Source organism: Triturus cristatus, chromosome 4_2 (assembly GCF_964204655.1).
Source record: "Triturus cristatus chromosome 4_2, aTriCri1.1, whole genome shotgun sequence".
NCBI classification, from domain to species: domain Eukaryota; kingdom Metazoa; phylum Chordata; class Amphibia; order Caudata; family Salamandridae; genus Triturus; species Triturus cristatus.
The window spans coordinates 242,474,800-242,494,137 of record NC_140586.1 but is presented as its reverse complement, the minus strand read 5'-3'; the positions used below and the strand labels follow the sequence as shown (position 1 = coordinate 242,494,137).

The 19,338-nt window shown below is 46.2% G+C and overlaps 1 protein-coding gene across 2 annotated transcripts in view; it reads right to left on the bottom strand.

Annotated features, from left to right (window-relative positions):
- The window catches only part of LOC146833545 (E3 ubiquitin-protein ligase TRIM39-like), a 115,032-nt gene that overhangs the window by 34,164 nt on the left and 61,530 nt on the right, over positions 1-19,338 (bottom strand). Inside the window, exon 6 of one of the 2 annotated variants that reach the window (XM_085601395.1) lies at positions 2,749-3,636. The exons of the other annotated variant lie outside the window; for it this stretch is intronic. Within the exon in view, the coding sequence (XP_085457521.1) occupies positions 3,125-3,636 (512 nt within the window). The 3' untranslated portion in view covers positions 2,749-3,124. Of the gene's footprint in view, positions 1-2,748; positions 3,637-19,338 lie in introns of those variants that run through there. 2 annotated transcript variants of the gene reach the window in all.

Genomic DNA, 19,338 nt, shown 5'->3' with positions numbered 1-19,338 from the left:
CCATCGGGAAGGGGCTGAGAGGCAAGTGCGTACCCGTGCCCCTGGGGGTCCCGGCAGGCGGGCCCGGGTGCTGCCTTCCCCATCCCAGCATCGCCAAACCTCACGGAGGTCTAACTGAGCAAACTCGGACAAAAAGGACCATCAGGAAGGGGCTGAAGAGGCAGGTGCATACCCCTGAGGGCCCCGGCGCTGCCTTCCCCTTCTCAGCATCGCTAAACCTCACGGAGGTCTAACTTAGCAAACTCGGAGAAAAAGGACCATCGGGAAGGGGCGGAGAGGCAGGTGCATACCTGGGCCCCCCAGCGTGCGGGCCCGGGTGCTGCCTTCCCCCGTCTCGGGATCGCCGGACCTCACGGAGGTCTGACTGAGCAAACTCAGATAAAAAGGACCATCGGGAAGGGGCTGAGAGGCAGGTGTGCGTACCCGGGCCCCTGGGGGCCCCGCATCGGGGTGGCCCGGGTGCTGCCTTCCCCTGTCTCAGGATCGCCGGACCTCACGGAGGTCTGACCAAGCAAACTCGGAGAGAAAGGACCATCAGGATGGGGCTGAGGCAGGTGTGTACCCGGGCCCCTGGGGGCCCCGGTGGGCGGGCCTGGGTTCTGCCTTCCCCGGTTTCGGAATCGGCGGACCTCACGGAGGTCTGACTGACCCTCTCCCTGGTAATCTGGAGGACAATTACCCCCCTTTCTTGTAATCCGTGCACACGAGGTGACAGAGGGGACCCAAGGCGCGAATGTACCCGACCTCCTGCTCCCCTGCTGGGATCAGGGAGGCAAATGGACCCTCATTGGGACTTCCAGGCAAGCCCGGTCATCTGGTCACCTCATTGGAAAGCATTGCGCGCGACCAGATGGTCGAGGGGATAGGCGCGACCAGATGGCCGAAGGGATAGGCGCGACCAGATGGCCGAAGGGATAGGCGCGACCAGATGGCCGAGGGGACAGGCGCGACCAGATGGCCGAGGGGAAAGGTGCGACCAGATGGCCAGGCTCGAAAGGGAAGCCATCTGGTCGCTCTGTGCCCCAACAAAAGAGTGAGTGGGTGCCGGGGCATGGGGGACCAGAGGCCCAGGGCCCCAGGTGGGCCCCAGACATGGAGGCTGCGAGGGGGACCCGACAGGCCCTCCGACCCAGGGCCCGCAGACACCTTGACAAGCAGGGGAGGCCTGCACGGGACCGACAGACCCCTATCCCGGGCCCTTGGCAGAGCGGCAGGCCGGAGGATGGGGCCCAGGGCCGTTGCCCCTGACCTGGGGCCCCTGGACGCAGCCGGGGCTCCCAGGCCCGGAGGCGCAGGGGAAGCCTCCCCGGGCCCACCGGACCCCGTCCCGGACACGGCAGGACCCAGGACGGAGCCCGGGGTGGGGAGGCCACCCTCCCCAGGGCCCTCAGGGGCCCCGGCCGGAGCTCCTGAACCCAGCCAAGCAAGGGGAGGCTCCCTGGCCACAACGGAACCCCGTTATGGGCCTTTGGCAGTGCCGCAGGCGGGGGGACGAGGCCCAGGGCCGAATCCCCCGACCCGGGGCCCAGCTATATATATAACATGACAGGGCCAAATAACACCACATGAACAAAAAGGACAATAAAATATCGTCTCTTGGGGGTATAAAGTCACAATGTTTATGGTGACGAGCAGCGCCAAATAAGAATTTAAACTAAGCACAAAACTCCGGGTAGAGGGGGATCGGTAATCAAAAAGTTTCTGTGTGCCAAACAAGCCTCACCGCATCCGCATGTGCATCGGCGGTGCCCGGTCACCATTATGTACAGTAGGGCATTTCAAACTCATACGTGAGGTCTGAGCGATACTGTTAGAAGGTTCTAAATGTGGCTGTAATGATATGATGAATGTTGTCTTTCATGTACATGTAAACAAAAACAAAAAACATTACTTTCATCTTTATTTTTTTTTGTGAAAAAAATGTGTACACACGCGCGCGCGCGCCTTGGATCAGTCCTGCTCATCCGTTGATATGTCTGAATGTTATTAGCATTCTTCTTCTGCCTATGACATCACATGGTATGGGGCACTGGGTCAACCCACTTCACTGACGCATTTGCCTTACCACTTTGTACATCTGCTGAAAATAAGGGTGTTTCACTGCCAGAGCTGGTGGGCCAGTACATTAGTTTTCCATGTTCTTCTTTTATAAACCACCTATTCTTTTCTTTAAATGTATTTCTTTTTTTATTTGTGTTTAAAGTAACCTGCATCTCTTCAGTAAATCCCACTGAGCAGCTCGCTCGATGGTCATTTTATCTGCACTGAGCAGTATCACGCACAGTCACTGCTTCTAAACCAGGCAGCCATCTTCAAGTGGAGTTGTCCAAAATGTATAATTGGTTTGATGTTCTGTAATGGCCTTCACCTTATGAAGTAATATGTTAGCCATCTTGGATCAGTACAAAATGATACACTGTGCACAACACCAATCCGAGATGTACGTTTGCTTGAATGTTTAAATTTGACCCATTTTGTTTTGCAAGCATAAGCCCATCACATTTAGTTGGGAGTATTTATGCTTTTTTCAACTTTTATTCTTCAAAAATATCTTGCATATGCGTATTGAGTTTATGTATGTGTTTTATTAATTATGCTTGAGTGGGTGACAGCAAGAATGAGTCAGTGGGTTGATGAAGGAATGCATGGTGCTGGGTTGAGTGACATGGGGCATGTATGATGAATTACTGGGTTTTTAAAATCACCAGTCACTGAGACACACTTTCACGATGAACCAGGCATTGTCAGTGCTTGTTAAACATATCTTTATTGATATTTTTCCATTCAGTTATAAAATATATTTATTTTCCAACTCCATAAAAAACATTATAAACAGTACTCATCAGCCACTCTGCGAGGAGTTTCTTGGTATAAAACCAGACTCAGTATAAATGTTGACTAGTTCCCAATTTTCACTTCTAAGCTCGTAGCACAGTTATTTCAACCACGTCTGTAGTCGCTATAGCTATAGTCTTGACCTGAATGAATGGGGCCATGGGAGATGTCCTAACAGAAACAAATCAGCAGTTGCACTTTGTGGACCTGTAAACCAGCCTCCTGAAGGGGACCAGACCCGCAAATCTCAAGTCAGGGGACATTATTTACAAGAGAGGAGCAGCAGCTTCTACACCATCCTCAGCTCTGCTCCTGGCCAAAGACTGAAGACTGGGAAGAGCCTTTGTGTGAAGGAGGTGTGGGGTAACGCGTAGAGAAGCTCCATGGAGTCGGCATTGTACACAGCCAGCCGCCCTCGCTCATAGTCCAGATACACCCCCAGCTTCTTGGGCTTCTCCCTTGGGGACAGAGAGGTCTCAGGCGAGGTGAGGACTGAGTACTGACCATTGCACCCGGTTATAGCCCAGACTCGCGTCTGAGGTGACCATTTGAAAACACTCTTCCTGTTCACAGAGTCGGCTAAAACGCCCACATACCATCTTACCCCCTCCTGCACAAGCTGCACCTCCCAGTAATGCTTTCCTGAGGTGAACCCCTCACTCCCCAGCACACACCACCAGCTGGTAAATCTCTTTGGAGTCTGTGGAAGGATCTGTGCTCTGTCTGCGACTCTCACATGTCTCTGATTCTCAGACAGGATGAGCTGAGGATGTGCTGTGTCTGGATCCAGGGTGACTGTCACTGTAGAGAGGAGAGAGAGAGAGACAGGGTACTAATAGTGATTTAATGCACACAAATTAAGGGCTATAGTAGCAATTGTTTTACTGCATTTGATAGATTGCATCCGTATCTAGAAGGAGCAGCACACTGAGTTCATTGAATATTTTTCTAGTAGTAGGAAAATCACAAACACCAGCTGCTCAGCACGGATCAGTGGGGTGTATGGCTTTCAGTTGAAATAGGAACGAGACAGCACCCTACAATAGACTTCACATTGTAGTAGATGGCGTGCTGTACAAAATGGTACACTGCACTAGATAGCAAACTGAACTAGGCTAGATGGCACACTGCATTAGAGGAAAATCACAGGAGTGTAACCCATAGACCCAACTGAGATCAGGGTAAATGCAAAATACTTACAACAATATCTCAGCAGGAATTATTGAATTCTTTGCAATTGTATGTACAAAACATTACAAACCACAAAGCAAGCGTTCGAGTACCGCACACGTCCGTGGCGGCTTGGTGTACCTTCGTTTAACTATTGGACCCTTACTCCCCTGACCTGCTCATCAAAATTCGTTGAAGCGTCCCTTCGTATCCCTCCCTGGCTCCCTTGCTCCGCTCCTGTCAGCGAGACGCCAAATTCCTTACCCCCTCGGATGTCATGTGATCGTACCCTTGACAACAGACACGCTACATTCATTCGTGCTTCTATTGAATCTCTACCGGGACGTTTTAACATCTACTCTCCGGTTCCTTCTACAACCAAGCCCCTCCTTCCCGTGCCTCAGCACTCCCTGAATTTTGCGACCCTGGTCCTGAGGATGATCCTAATCCAATAGGATCGAAACGTCGTCGACCTGTGCCCATCAGCCTTAACTCTTTCTGGCGCCCTCTAATGTTTGGTTCTCCGAATAATTTCGAAAAATATCAAATGAACAATTGAAAAAAAGTGGATGTTCTGAACCTTTCATCTTGTACATATTTTGTAAATACTGTTCTGCGCCATTTGGCTATGGTTTCTTTCACGTTGTCACTTGCGCCGTCACTCCATTATCACGAGCACATTGTACACTTTCTTCTTTAGGGTTGTTTTGGTATTCATACCAAGTAGTGCTGTTACAATTTGTATATATTTTTCATTAATCTTCTCTAAATACATGACGCCTACGGGCGCATTAATCAAATTATTTGAAGCCTCTTTTTTACTTGCTTTGTGGTTTGTAATGTTTTGTACATACAATTGCAAAGAATTCAATAATTCCTGCTGAGATATTGTTGTAAGTATTTTACACTGCATTAGAGAGCACACAGCACTAGATAGTAAAGCCTAAACGGACAGTGCACTGCACAAAACTGATCACTACACTTAACAGCACAGTGCACTACAGAGCACACTGTACTACACCTCACATTGGATAAGAGAGCACTATGCACTACAGGGCACACTGTACTACACCTCACATTGGATGAGACAGCACTCTGCACTAGAGGGCACACTATACTAGTCTGAACACTGCACTGGGCGGTACCGTGTACTAGACAGCACATTTTACTAGGCAACATGCCACACTAGAGAGCACAACGTACTGGACAGCACAGCACACTGTTCAAGACAGAACACCGGCTAGACAGTACATGGTACTCAACAAAACACTATATTAGAAAGAAACCTCATGGCAAACTGCAAGTCTATATACTGTACACAGTACACTACACTAGACAGCACAGCATGCGAGACTGAAAGAATGTACTGACTGATACCCTGTACCTGATAGCACGCGGCACGGATAGCAGATCACACTCTCTACCAAACAGGACTCAGTAGTAGATATTACTCTGTGGTAGAAGGCACGTTGTGCTAAATGATATAATCTACTAGATACCACACCACCCTAGACCGCAGACCGCACTAAACGGCTGTCATACCTTTATTGGGCTCCATGCATTGATACCATTAGAAAATATATGTAAAAGCCACACGGGTTTTAGGACGCAAGTGCTCAATCTTTGATTACCAGGATCGAAGAAAACTGCATATCCTAAATGACAGTCCTTGGATATATGAAACTCGGTAGAAATCTCCCTAAATTGATTAGTAATATGCATTTAAAACGGGTTATTGGTACAGCAGAGTGTCTTCAGGGACCTAGATCAGCTGTTGATGTTTCGCTATAGGCAGGTGTCAAGTTGGACACTTTCAAACTACAGTGAGGGAGAGGAGGGTTTGAAATTCCTGTCCTGCGACCCAGTAGCAACAAGCAGTGCACTGGCCAAATGAGGGGGAGACCTGGGAGAGAACCCTGCTGATAGGGGACACAGCACGATTGCACTACAGAACCTACTTAGGATGGAGAGGAACAGGTCGAATCACTTTCCTAATGTGACTGTGAAGTGTGCAATACAAGGAATCGGGTACTCAAATTCATCATGCATACATCTGGGGAGGGACCAACAGGACAAAAACTTGGCAGAACTAGGAATGTTTATACGAAGGGCCCAATCAGAAGTGGACACTGGCAACGCAGAGGGCACCGATTCAAAGCTGGGCTATGATGGGAAGGAGGGGATGTGATGTTCAGCAACAGATTGTTTATTTCTGCTTTTCCTCTTTCTCAAATTCCGAGTGTAATAATGGAAAAGTTATGCTAAACAATGTTAAACTTAAATAACAATATATATTATACAAGCATTGGCAAAGTCAAAAGGTCTTGCCTATGTGAGAGCTATTGACTTCGCCAACGTGTTTTAGTAATGTTGTACACCAGCTTAGCTGCTGTTTAACATGGCTAAAAGTTAGTGGCAATTAGTGGAGGAGAGAGTCGTGGCTTAGAGTGTTGTGGCACAGAGAGGAGTGTTGTGGCTTAGAATGTTGTGGCGTAGAGGGGAGCGGCAAAGAATGGAACGGAGTAGCATAGAGCGAAGTGGCGTTGAGTGAACTGGAGTGAAGTGGCGTGGAGTATCGTAGAGTGGAGAGGCGTAGAGTGGAGTATGCACGGTGTGGCAGAATACTGCCATTACAGACAGCACATTGTCCACTGAAATGGCCATTATATTTGAATGCATACAGTTTTACTGATAAAACTATACAGGGCACAACCGATATTGTGATAATGTGTGGAATTTGGCATCACCGTCCTAGGGAATCAATTTGGTTTGATCAAATTAAAATTTCTTTCCACCACAATTCAAAGTTACAAACTTTCCTAATACTGATTTATTCTGAAATATTTGTACAATTAATTTACTGGCATTTAAATTTAGTTGTGTGCTAGAAAATAAATAAAACCCTAATAACTTTTCTTTCACATCCCCAGTACCCAACAAGTTTTTGTTATTTAAATCCTCTCACTTTGTAGTCAAGAAAAGAACCTAACATTTGACCTCTGTCTATGCACAGCAAATGTGACAAGGTAAAACAAGAATTAAAGGCCTGTTTATTTGTCATTCACTTCTGTACTCCAACATGCTTATTCTGGGAGGGCTTCAGCACCTCCTCACCCCCACCCCTACGTACAATGCCTGTGGCGTGGATGTGAAATTAAAGAAACAAATTGTTTAAGTTATGCTATTACTAAAGAGCACTGATCACAGGCATGCAAGGTTACTGTACTGGCAGAGATAATCTGATAGAGACTTCTAGCCACAAATTACTTCCCTTACAATATTCCCTAGGTATCAGACTAGATCTGATAAGTTTTGATGAGCAGTACCCCTGTGCACCGGTAGGTGGTGTCGTTCGGCTCCACGTGGTGTCGTCAGAGTCTTACACATCAGAAGTGATGTGCGCGGTGCCTATATAGATGCCCCCCCAGCGTGCTGATGTCCGTTTTTTCTTCCTGCGCCAGTCAGCGCAGATCCTGAGAAGAGCTACCCCCAGTCGTTTTTGACTGACAGTTTTTCGACCTTTTGTCGAAGAATTTTTGACACTTTGTCTCCAGGTGTGAAGGATGTCCACCAGAAAGGCAGGTTTTAAGCCATGCGGAGCCTGTCATCGACATATGTCCGAGATGGTTCTGCATTTGGTTTGTTTATGGTGGCTTGAGCATAACCGCGATGCCAAGACATGCAATGACTTCCGCTCCATGCATTTTGAGGTGCTGAGAGAGCGCTCCCTCAAGCCTCTCACCGCCTGACCTAAATTGTCTCAGTGACGCTTCAGGTCTCGGTCGCGAGGAAGATCCCGAGATCATTCACTGAGCTATACCCAGCAATTGTTATACTACTCCAAATCGCTGGGGAAGTCGGGTAAGTCCCATAAAAATAAGAAGTCGAAGAGGTCTTCCCCCCACAAGTCTTTAGATGAGTCGCTGCGCCATCAGCGATAAGGGCCTAGTTCTGTGGTGAAGCCTGGGCTGTCTCTGTGCCTCCCCACCACCAACGCCCAGCAGTGGCAGTGTACCCTTCATCATTCCCTACTCCGACACGGAGCTGGACAGGCTTCGTCTGACGCCGGCAGCAACCAGGTGCAGACTCCCAGTATTGGTCAGTGCCCTAGTCCTATGACAGGCCAAGGTTGGGTGACAATTATGGAGTCGATAAGACCCTAACAGATACCAGTCTTTAGAAGATCCTGAGGATAACTGGTAGGAGGATCAAGAGAATGTAGTTGAATTGGATACTGCCTCAGACACTGGCCTGGTCTCTCCCTCTACAGTGGCTATGGAGGAGGATGCCTCTTTTGCAATGGTGCTGCGGAGGGCGGCTAAGGTCCTGGACCCTATGCTGCCCTCAGTGGCAGTCAATACAAAGATCTTGATGGAGGTGCTTCAGCCAGGAGTTGCCCCCACAGAACCTTTACTCCCATTCAATGAAGAACTTAACAATGTCCTACTTGAGGCTTAGTCCAATTCCTGCACAGGGGCTCCTGTGCATAGGTCAATCGCACACCGCCATCACCCTGCCTTGGGGGTCCTAGTTTCCTCACCCAGCACCCCACCCTGTAGAGCTTGGTGGCCCAAGCCTCCACCTCCAAAATCAACCCCAGTGCATTCCATACCATCTCACTGGACAGGGAATCCAAAAGGCTGGATACCTTCTGGAAGAGGATGTTCTCTTCCACCAGCCTGACACTGCGGTCAGTGAACACTGTGTGTCTCTTGGGCTGATACTCACATACAATCTGGGACTCGGTTGAGCAAGTGTTGCCCATTGTCTCGGAGGAGGCCAGAGTCATACTCTCTCAAGCAACTGCTGACAGGAGGAATGCAGCCAAGTTCACCATGAGACGACAGACACGCTGGGCAGAGCAATTTAATTGTCTCTGGCCTATAGGCACAATGTCTGGTTGAGAACCACTGGCTTTTATGGAGATATCCAGGCCTCGCTCATGGACATGCCCTTTGAGACTTCCTGTTTGTTCAGAGAGAAGGCAGACTAAGCACTGGAGCTTTAAGGACAGCAGGGCTATTGACAGCTTTTGGGCCTTTCCATGGCCCTTCGGCAGCCCCAGTCTGCCTTCCGCCCCTTTTGTGGCGTTTTGTTTGGTCATTTCATGCGCAGTCACCATGGCCAACAAGTCAAACAATCTTTTCACGGCCAAGGACACGGTTCATGAAACACACAAAAAGTGATGGGAGGCTGCTTGCAATAAGTCAAATCACCGGAAATAGCTCGGAGTAGCACTCCAACCCTTCTAACATTTGCTCACCATGCCACATCAGTTTGGACCCAGCCATATGCAAATCAGTCTTGACCCTGTTCCTCATGGCAGTTCCCATAGACCACGTGGGACAGGTAGCCAGAAGTTGAGCTAGTCATTACAGGCACCCAGTGGGAGGCAGGATAGGCCATCATCTGCACCACTAGAGGTCACTAATATTGCTCCGTCTGGAAGTATTGGCTCTCTTGGCCAAGGATCTATAGAAGGAAGGACGGAGGCCTTTGTCCAATTCTAGACCTGTGCCTTTTAAATCTGCTCCTGAAAAAGAAGGAATTCAAGATGCTCACACTTGCGCAAGTCCTGTCTACCCTAGACCCAGGATACTGGATGGTACTGTTAAGACTTGAAGGACGCATATTTTCACATCTCTGTCTTGCCTGTCCAGAGGCATCAGCCAAGAGCACTTTGCCATGCTCCACTTTGGCCTTACCAATACACCTTGGGTGTTCAAGAAAGTGATTGCAGTGGTCGCAGCTCATCTACGGAGGTCAGGGTTTCCAGGCTTCCCCTACCTCACCGATTGGCTGTTGAAGGCAAGCACGCTGCTGGCAGTCGTCTCCTAACTCCAGACTACGGCCAACCTTCTGCATTTGTTCGGGTTCACTATCAATGTGCCGAAGTCACACCTGACTCCCTCTAAGATGTTTCCTTTCATCAGAGCTGTGCTGGATATGCTGAAGTTTTGGGCTTATACACCTGCGTGGTGAGTCCATGATCTTCAGGCTATGATACAGATGTTTCAGCCTCTACTCTGGATTTCAGTGAAACTCACTCTGAGGCTGCTGGCCTCCTGCATTCTGCTAGTAACACGTGCCACCTGGCATATGAGGGCTCTGCTGCAGGACCTGAAGTTCCAGTGAGTGTAGCATCACCATCGTCTCTTCTAAGAGTGGGGAGAGCCTTTGTTAGATCTGTTTGCCTCTGTTGAGAATGTGTAATGTCAGCACTTGTAACGCTTTTCTACTCGAGAGGAGCTCCGGCTTCCTGTACGCCTTTCCACCCATATCACTTCTGCTCAGAGCTCTCAAGAAGATCAGGAATGACAGTGCCCAAGTAATTTTTGTGGCTTCGGATTGGGCATGGGGAGACTGGTATCCAGAGCTACTGAGCATGATCAGGCTGCCTCTTCGGGAGGATCTTCTGTTGCAGTAGCAGGGCAGCGTTCTGCACCTGAACCTCAAAATGCTCCGTCATCATGCATGGAGATTGAGCAGCGACAGTTGACAGCTTTTGACCTTCCACCCAAAGTCTGCAATGTTATCTTGGTAGCTAGGCGTCCCTTCACCAAGACGGTATACGCCTTCCCTTGGAGCAAGTTTGTGGCATGCTGCATGTTGTAACATGGCCGACAGTGGTCATTAGCCCTTCCTTTGTGTTCTTATCTCCTCAGCCTCCAATAATACCAGTCAGTGTTCTAACTTATACTAGAGTGTTCTACTCTTGTCAGTTGATGGTTTGGTCAGCTGGTTCATTTACAACAGTGCACAGATAAAAAAAAGTTGAGCCTCTACTTGCACCCCTTTCCCAGGTTCTTTTGTTTATCTTACCCTATCCCAGCAGGGCTCTGCTTTGGCACATTAAAAGGTTATCTTTCTTCCTGCTTGGCATTTCTGCAGTTGCCAGATCAGCCATCCTTTTCAAATCTTATATTGTAAATAGGTTTCTAAAAGGTCTTCCCAGCACCACCTTTCATTATGCCACAGTGGGACCTCAACCCAGTTCTCCCATTTTTGTGGTGTGCACCCTTTGAGCCATTATATAATTGCCCACCTAGGCTTCTTACCATAAAAACAGCCTTCCTAGTGGTGATAGATCTGCCCGGAGGGTCAGTGAGTTGCAGGCACTGTCAGCACATCCTTCATACTTCAACATCTACCCTAACAAAATGATCCTTCGGACTAGAGCATCTATTCTACCAAAGCTGGTAACTCCCTTTCACATAAGCCAATCCATCAATCTGCCTACCATGCACGCTCTGCTTCACCCCTCTAAAAAGAGGAAAGACTCCATCGATTGGACCCAAAAACAACAGCGTTGTACCTTGACTGCACAAAATAGTTCCAGGTGGATGATCAACTCTTCGATGGATTATGCATCAAAATCTGCTACGCATTTGCCAAAAAGCACCCGCCTGAAGGTTTGCAACCTCATTTCACCACAGCTCGTGGAGTTCCTGTCCTGGATATCTGTCAGGTAGCAACATTGGCTTCCCTGCACACTGCTACCGGGACAGTTAAGTCTGGCGTGACGGGCATTTTGCCCGTTCGCTCCTACGGGACTTTCTAGTCTAATGCGTATTGCAGCCCGTCCTTTGGGAAGGCACTGCCTCGTCTCACGTGTATTGCAACCCGTCCTCTGGGAGGGCACTGCTTGGGTATCTATTCTAAGGTAATGAATGTACGGCTACAAGTCTCAATCAGATGAACAGGTTACTTACCTTTGGTAACGCCTTATCTGGTAGAGCCTTTGTCTAGCTGCAGATTCCTTACCACCCCACTCATCCTCCCCGCTCTACTGATAACACGAGCCCTCCTGCAGTGCCTCACGAAAAAGGAAAAAAGGAGTTCCCAGAAAGTGAGCTCTAGTGGAAGATTACAAGGAGCCAGTCAGAGAGTTGGTAAACAGGCTGTGTTCCACGGAAGGAACAAAGACAAGCTGGACAGCCAAGAACAAAGACAAGCCTGGCAGCCTAAAACAAATAAAGCCAGCAGATAGAAAGCAAGCAAATGTGAGTTATAAAACACCAAGCCAATTGTAAGCAATGGGTGGAATGCATTCCAAGTGAAGTTTTCAACATGTCCCCAATATGTCATGGCAACCAGACAGCTGCGTTGTCTGGTAGAATTCGGCCTAAAAACAGGGTGTGCAAGGTGAATGTTTACTTTCATGTTCCCTCTCAATACTTAGGACACTAAAAGAAGGGACAGTAATTTGAAAACGGCAGGAAATATCTCCTTTGACAACAGATTTGTCTCACTGAAAACTATATGTATATAAATAAGATTACAGGAAAAGAACAGGTATCTGGACATTAAAATTTGTCAAAAGCTAAATTTGTTACTCACTGTTACTTCACATTAAATTTTGCAATTAGAAAAATATTTTTTTCTCATATACCTACTGCAACTGTATATGAAACTTGATTATACCATTTTCCCCCTTGTAACCTGCTACAGTAGCAAAATAAATTAGTTCCTTCTTACAACCTGTTGAAGCTGCAGATTACTTGGGAAAACTTCTATAACTGCTAGCAAGTTGCCTGCAAAATCAACTAATGTTACTCCACATCACAAGATTTATATTAATTTAACCTGCATCACAACTTAGAGACATTAACCACTCACTTAAGATATTTACACTATTACAAAAAAGTACGCCAAATCAGAAACCAAACCAGCACATTACATATACCCAAGTTACTAATCCTGTCATTCTAAGCACACGCTTGTTCATAAATAACACAATTCAGTTGGTATCACCCTATCCTAATCACTATATTTATTCATAATTTACCAAACTCATTAGGTATCACTCCACTCTAAGCACTATATTTTTGTTCAGGACTGTTCCAACTCACTTGGTATAGCACCATCCTAAGTGCTGCATTTTATTTACAACTCTCCCCTCACCCGATGCACTTAGTACCACCTTAACCTAACCATTATATTTTTTTTACGGCTAATCTGACTCACTTGCTTTCAAAATATACAATCGTAAGCACTACATTCTATTCAGGTCTGACCCAACTCACTTGGCGCCACACTATCCTAGGCACTTCGTTTATTCAGTATCGACAAAACTCATTTGGCACCACACCATCCTAAGCACTAAATTTGGCTCATGACTAACCCAATTCACTTGGTACCGCACCATCCTAAAAAGGAATATGCTACTTACCAGTATGCATCTGTTCTTGGCATGTAGAGCTGCAGAGTTGTACACTTAGTATAGATCGCCATCTGGTGTTGGGCCCGGATGTTTGCAGTTTGTTTTTGTTCTTTGGACAGTCTTTGGAAGTCACGAGTTCGGTGACTCCTCCTTCGGTCCGTACTGCGCATGGGCTTCGGCTCCATCCTCAGATTGTTTTTCGCCAACAGGGAAATGATGGAGCGTAGTAATAACAGTGAGAAGCCCATGTGTGTTGTATCTAAATAAGAAAGACTGGAACGGATACAGGTAGCCGGGGAGGCGGGTGGGCGTGTACAACTCTGCAGCTCTACATGCCAAGAACAGATGCATACTGGTAAGTAGCATATTCCGTTCGAGGCATATGAGCTGCAGATTGTACACTTAGCATAGATTATATAGCAGTACCCAACCTTAGCGGCGACCACCGGTATCCGTTGCAGCGGTTTGAAAGAGTGTCTTTAGTACAGCCTGGCCCACACTAGCTTGTTGCTTGGAATGCACGTCTACACAGTAATGTTTTGTGAAGGTGTGCGGTGTTGACCATGTGGCTGCTTTGCAGATGTCATCTAAGGGTATGTTCCCTAGAAAAGCCATAGAAGCCCCTAACTTTCTAGTAGAGTGGGCTTTAGGTGGAACAGATAATGTTCTTTTTGCCTTTTGATAGCAAATTTGTATGCACTTTACAATCCACCTAGCTATCCCTGATTTAGAGATGGGGTTGCCTTGTGGTAAATTTTGAAATTACCTGGACTTAATTTGATACGGAAAATTAATAAAACAGCTCAGTAAAATAAGAGGCAGAATCCGTGGTATTAGAGGTTAAGAACGGGCTTTATTCCAATGAACAACTCGAGTTGGTTTCTCCATGTTCCATCACCACGGAGGTTCAGGAAGTGAAGAGCAATACTTTATTAACAAGCAATCGTTTTTATAGAATAATCTTTACAGTGAAGCAGATGCTGGAGGCGTAACAATTGATAGTTACTGATAAACCATACAAACGTAATAAAAAGTGGGTGTAACTGGGTGTAACTAGAAAACGTCATTTAGATGTGATGTCACAAATGGGCGTGTCTATGAAATAATTTCGCAATGTCAGCAGAAATACTTGGCAGAGATGCGCGCGCAGCAGCATGACGTGTGATTGACGTACAACTAGGGGGTGAAGGGGACTTGACATTTAGCTCTACATGTGGAGACAGAAGTCTGGGGGGTCAAGTCAACCTAATCCCAAATCATATCTAACATCCTATGTTTAAAGAACTATGTTATCCAAAAGAGAACGTCTCTTGGACGGAATCTATTCTATACTGACTGTGAGTGCGTGTACAAGCGTCTAAGTGTCTACATGAAATGCAAGAGTAGAAATCTTCCATAACGTCAGGGCTATGAATTACTTTTCATAAAGACAGAGAAGTTGGGCCCTTTGCTTGGTAGCTGAAGGAAATGTTTACCTAAACTACTAGACAGGAATGCATCGGCTGAGGAGCAAAGCAGATAACTCGAAGGTGAAATACAGTTCTTGGCAGGCAGGCAAAACTGGCCGAGGCAGGCACCGTTAGCCGCACAGGGAGTAGGACAAAGTTCATGGATACAGATGCGAGCTCAAGCTGAAGCTGTCAGAGGCAGAGAGCAAGGAAAAGCTTGATGGCAGAATCAGGGCCTACTCGCCTGAATTGCAAAATGAAGTAACTGAGCCATATAAAGTCGGTGGCCTTTCATACTTAGGAATTGAATATCCAGCCCATTCATGGCGAATCTGACAGAGGACATGTTAACGGTGGACGCACATGTGTTTGCGTCTTAAAAACTGGAACTGGAGGGAACATACATGTACTTGTAACATGCATATAGAACCGTTGGGGTCCAAGATAGGGGACATAACTGATCATGAAAATCCATATTTCCACATTCCCTCCTTGTCCCCTACTTGCCCTTCAAGAAATATCAATCTTCATTAATCCATTGATCTGTTCATATAGCATCATTTGTTCTTCTTTCTTCTTTCGGGATCTTGAGTAAAAACCTTGATGTGGAATACACGATGTGGCACACAGACCACAAATCGTTGGTCCACATTGCAGGCATAAGCAGCAACTGAATAGTATAAGAAGGCCAATACCTAGGAAGGATAGAACTCTCCATCCCCAGGCTGATATCACACTCCAAAACCACCCGGACCAAGTCCAAGTGCCTGGATTCTGGTGTATCTGGCTTACAATCTTATGAAGGCGAGTTATAGCTTTATATACAGATGGTGAATTTTCTGGTATGAATATGCAGCAGCTTGATCCGATGACCCTACAGGCTCCGCCCCTATCGGCCAAGATGACGTCAAGGACAAGACGATTTTGAAGGACAACAATCCTCATCGCAGATTGCTCCTCTGTCAAGTTGCCTAAGGCGGAAATAGTTTCATTTACTACGGCTTCAAGGGTCCTAGTTAATCTACGTATCAGCTTGCTATTGGTAACGGTACCTATATAGGGAAAGAGTCCTTTATTAAAATCGGTATATTTTTCCCATGCCGTCTCAGTGTAATCGACAATTGGGAGATCTCTCCGTTCTCTATTGTGTACTAAATGAATATTTCTATGGTAATCAGGGGGAGCTAGAAAAACAGGTGGTAAAAGGAATCCAATGTAACAGGTACCATCCCAATCTAGAGGCAGACGTATATATGCAGTCTGACCACATATGAAATAGGAATGGCGAGAAGCTCTAAATGAAGACTTGCCTTGATCACTGAATTCTATTACAGTGGTGCATCTACTATGGCCCATATGTATGGAACCACTCTTTCTTACACATAATTCACCTTTAACTGGAAATACTGACATAGCGGGCAAAATTGGTGCAGCTTCGGATTCGACATTCAGGATCATGAGATTAAGTGTAAAATTACCTAATCCATATACTTCATTTTCTAGATCAGTTCCTGTTCTTTTGGGACGACCCTCCTTGTCAGGGTAGCAGACTTTGAGTAAAGCTAAGTTCAAGTTTCCCCATACCCAATTATCTTGATAAACTACTGAGTTTGAATCTAAAGAATTAATTAAACTAAACCATGCTCCACAGGAGCCATTGTGTGTGAACGGATATGGAAAGAGGGGCAAGACTCCCTTATAATTCTGATAGGGAGGAAGTCGGCCACATATCCAACAATTTGTAGCATTACTAGTCTGATGGGAATGATGTAACATACTAATGAAAGTGTTATTGCGCAGCGCAAATCTATAGGACAACTCATGCGGCGGTAATTCACTAAAAGAATGTTCAACAGTAACATTGTAAACATGTTTAGAAATAGGATGATATATGTGCAACAATATACTTGCAGTAATTATTATAAGACTTAAGAAAAACAAAATTAATAACGTCACTGTGCAATGACTACGCAGTGATTTACAGTACGCATGTCGTTTCAACATTTTTCGAGTTCTTTCTCTATGCAGGTCCAAGGGATACATGTCAGAGACAATTCAACCGCTTCACCTTGGAGAGGACTTAAACAATCAAATTGTCTGACTGCTTGGACCGCAGTTTTAGTTTATAAGTCTCTTGTTCAGTTTTCTCAACCAGGGGAAGTTTTGAGTCTGTCTGTGAAGAAATGCAGGACGTAATGTTCACATCTGAAGGTAGTCCATAAAATTTCTTGATATGACTTGAATGGACCCAACCTTTTCGGCCCTCAATCTTCACGGCTGTCCTTGTTGTTAGCAAAACAAGCTGGGGTGACCTCCACCTAGGTTCCAGCTGAGTCTTTCGGTCAAAATTCCTCACAAATACAAGATCACCCGGAACTACATCATGGGGTTTCACCTCAGTGTTGTCGGGAAAGGCTGCAGCTACCTGTGAACGACAAGATTGTAGTGCAGACATCAAGGAAGCCAGGTAATCTGTCAGCATATTACAATCAACATCAGTTATTTTACGGGGTATAGGCGTCCCCCACATATTTGGTGGTCTACCAAAGATCACCTCATACGGGGATAGCCCTGTTCGAGAGTGTGCTACCATTCTCATATAAAATAGTGCAACTGGTAAAGCTACTACCCAATCAACTCCTTTCTCCCTACATATTTTAGACAATCTGATTTTCAGAGTTTGATTATGTCGTTCCACGAGACCTGCTGCCTCGGGGTGTCGGACACAATGAAACTTCCACTGATATCCTAGCAAAAGTGAAACGTGTTTCATCAGTTCGGATGAGAACGGCTGGCCGTTATCTGAATAGACGACACGTGGTAAACCGTACCGTGGGAAGAATTCTCGAACTAACTGTTTGGCAGTGGTCGGGGCAGTGTAATCTGAAACCGGGTAGGCTTCTGTCCAACGAGAGAGAGCGCAGACAACTACGAGAACATATTTGAATCCTCGACATCGTTCCATCTGGATATAATCCATCTGGAGGACTTCAAAAGGGTGATCAGGAGGCTGAAATCCACCTTGCTCTACTGGAATGCTTTTACCTGGGTTAAACTGACAACATATCATACAGGTACGGACTTTTTGCTTAGCTGCTGTTCGTAAATGTTTGTTGAACCAAATGTGTTGAATACTGTCTAGCATAGCTTTCTCTCCTAGATGCGCTGGACTGTGTATCGTATTTATGATTACTTGTACCATAGAGTCAGGAAGAAACCATACAGATTTCCCCTTCGTCATCCATCCCTGGTCCGTTTGGATCCCTCCTAATTCAGTCCATTTCTTTATCTCGTCTGGTGTAGCATGTGTCTGTATGTCAATTACGTCAAGAGCGGGATCCTTAATCGTCATACAATGTGTTGGTGTCTGAACTATTGTCTTTGTCATGTCAGATGTGTGAGTCTGAGCAGTCTGTTTAGCTGTTCTGTCAGCTAAATCATTGCCTTGAGAAATGACATCAGTAACTTTCGTATGAGCTTTGCATTTCATAATCGATATTGCAGTGGGTAGATGTATTGCATCTAATAAAGCATGAATGAGGGGTCCGTGCTGAATGTGGGCACCGTGAGAAGTTAGATAACCTCTCTCTCGCCACAGCACGCCGAAGTCATGTACAACTCCGAATGCATAACGTGAATCAGTATATATATTGACTTTCTTATTCGTAGCTTGAATACAGGCTTGTGTCAGAGCAGTGAGCTCTGCTGCTTGAGCTGACAAAGTATTTATACAGTTTGCTTCAATGACTTTAGTGTCTGTGGTGACTGCATACGCGGCCACTAAATCTCCTGTACTTGTTCTCATACATGAACCGTCTACATACAATGTTAAGTCTGGATCTGACAATGGGACATCTGTCAAGTCTTGTCTGGGTTTCGTCGTGACAGTAATAACTTCAATACAATCATGGGCTAGTGGGTCTATTCCGATTACTGGTAAAAGTGTGGCAGGATTTAATGTGTTACAACGTCTGATTTCTATATGTGGCTGAAACAATGTCAGTTCGTACCCTGTAAGTCTTGCTATGGTCAGATGTTGTGTTTGCGTTCTGTTCACAAGAACCTCTACTGCATGTGGGACTTGTACTGTCAATGGGTGTCCTAACACTATGGCATCGCTTTGTCTGATTGCTAAAGCTGTTGCTGCCACTGATTTTAGGCACGCGGGCAAAGCTTGGGCTACGGGATCTAATGTACTAGAGAAATAGGCACATGGTTTGTGTGATCCTGCTTGTTCCTGTGTGAGTACTGACAAGGCAGTACCTTCGCGTTCTGTAACAAATAGTGTAAAATGTTTCCTATAACATGGTGTTGCTAAAACAGGTGCTTGACATAAAGCTTTCTTCAAGTGTTTAAAGGCTTGTGTATGTTCTTGAGTCCAAGGGAGGACAGTCGATGTGGCTGCCTCCTGTGTTGTCAACTGAATGAGTGGTTTTGCTAGAAATGCATATTGAGGAATCCACTGTCTACAATATGAAGTGAGGCCTATAAAAGCCCGCACCTCCTTTTGTGTCTTGGGTATCGGCATGTTAGCAATTAACTGAATGCGGTCTGGTGTAAGCTGCCTTCCCTCCTTGGACAGCGAGTGACCAAGGTAAACAACTCGCTGGACACAGAATTGCAGCTTAGAAGGGGACACCTTGTGCCCCTTTTCAGCCAGAAATTGTAAAACTGTCAGTGATGCTTTTTCACATTCTGATTCGCTTCGGGCGGTGATCAGCA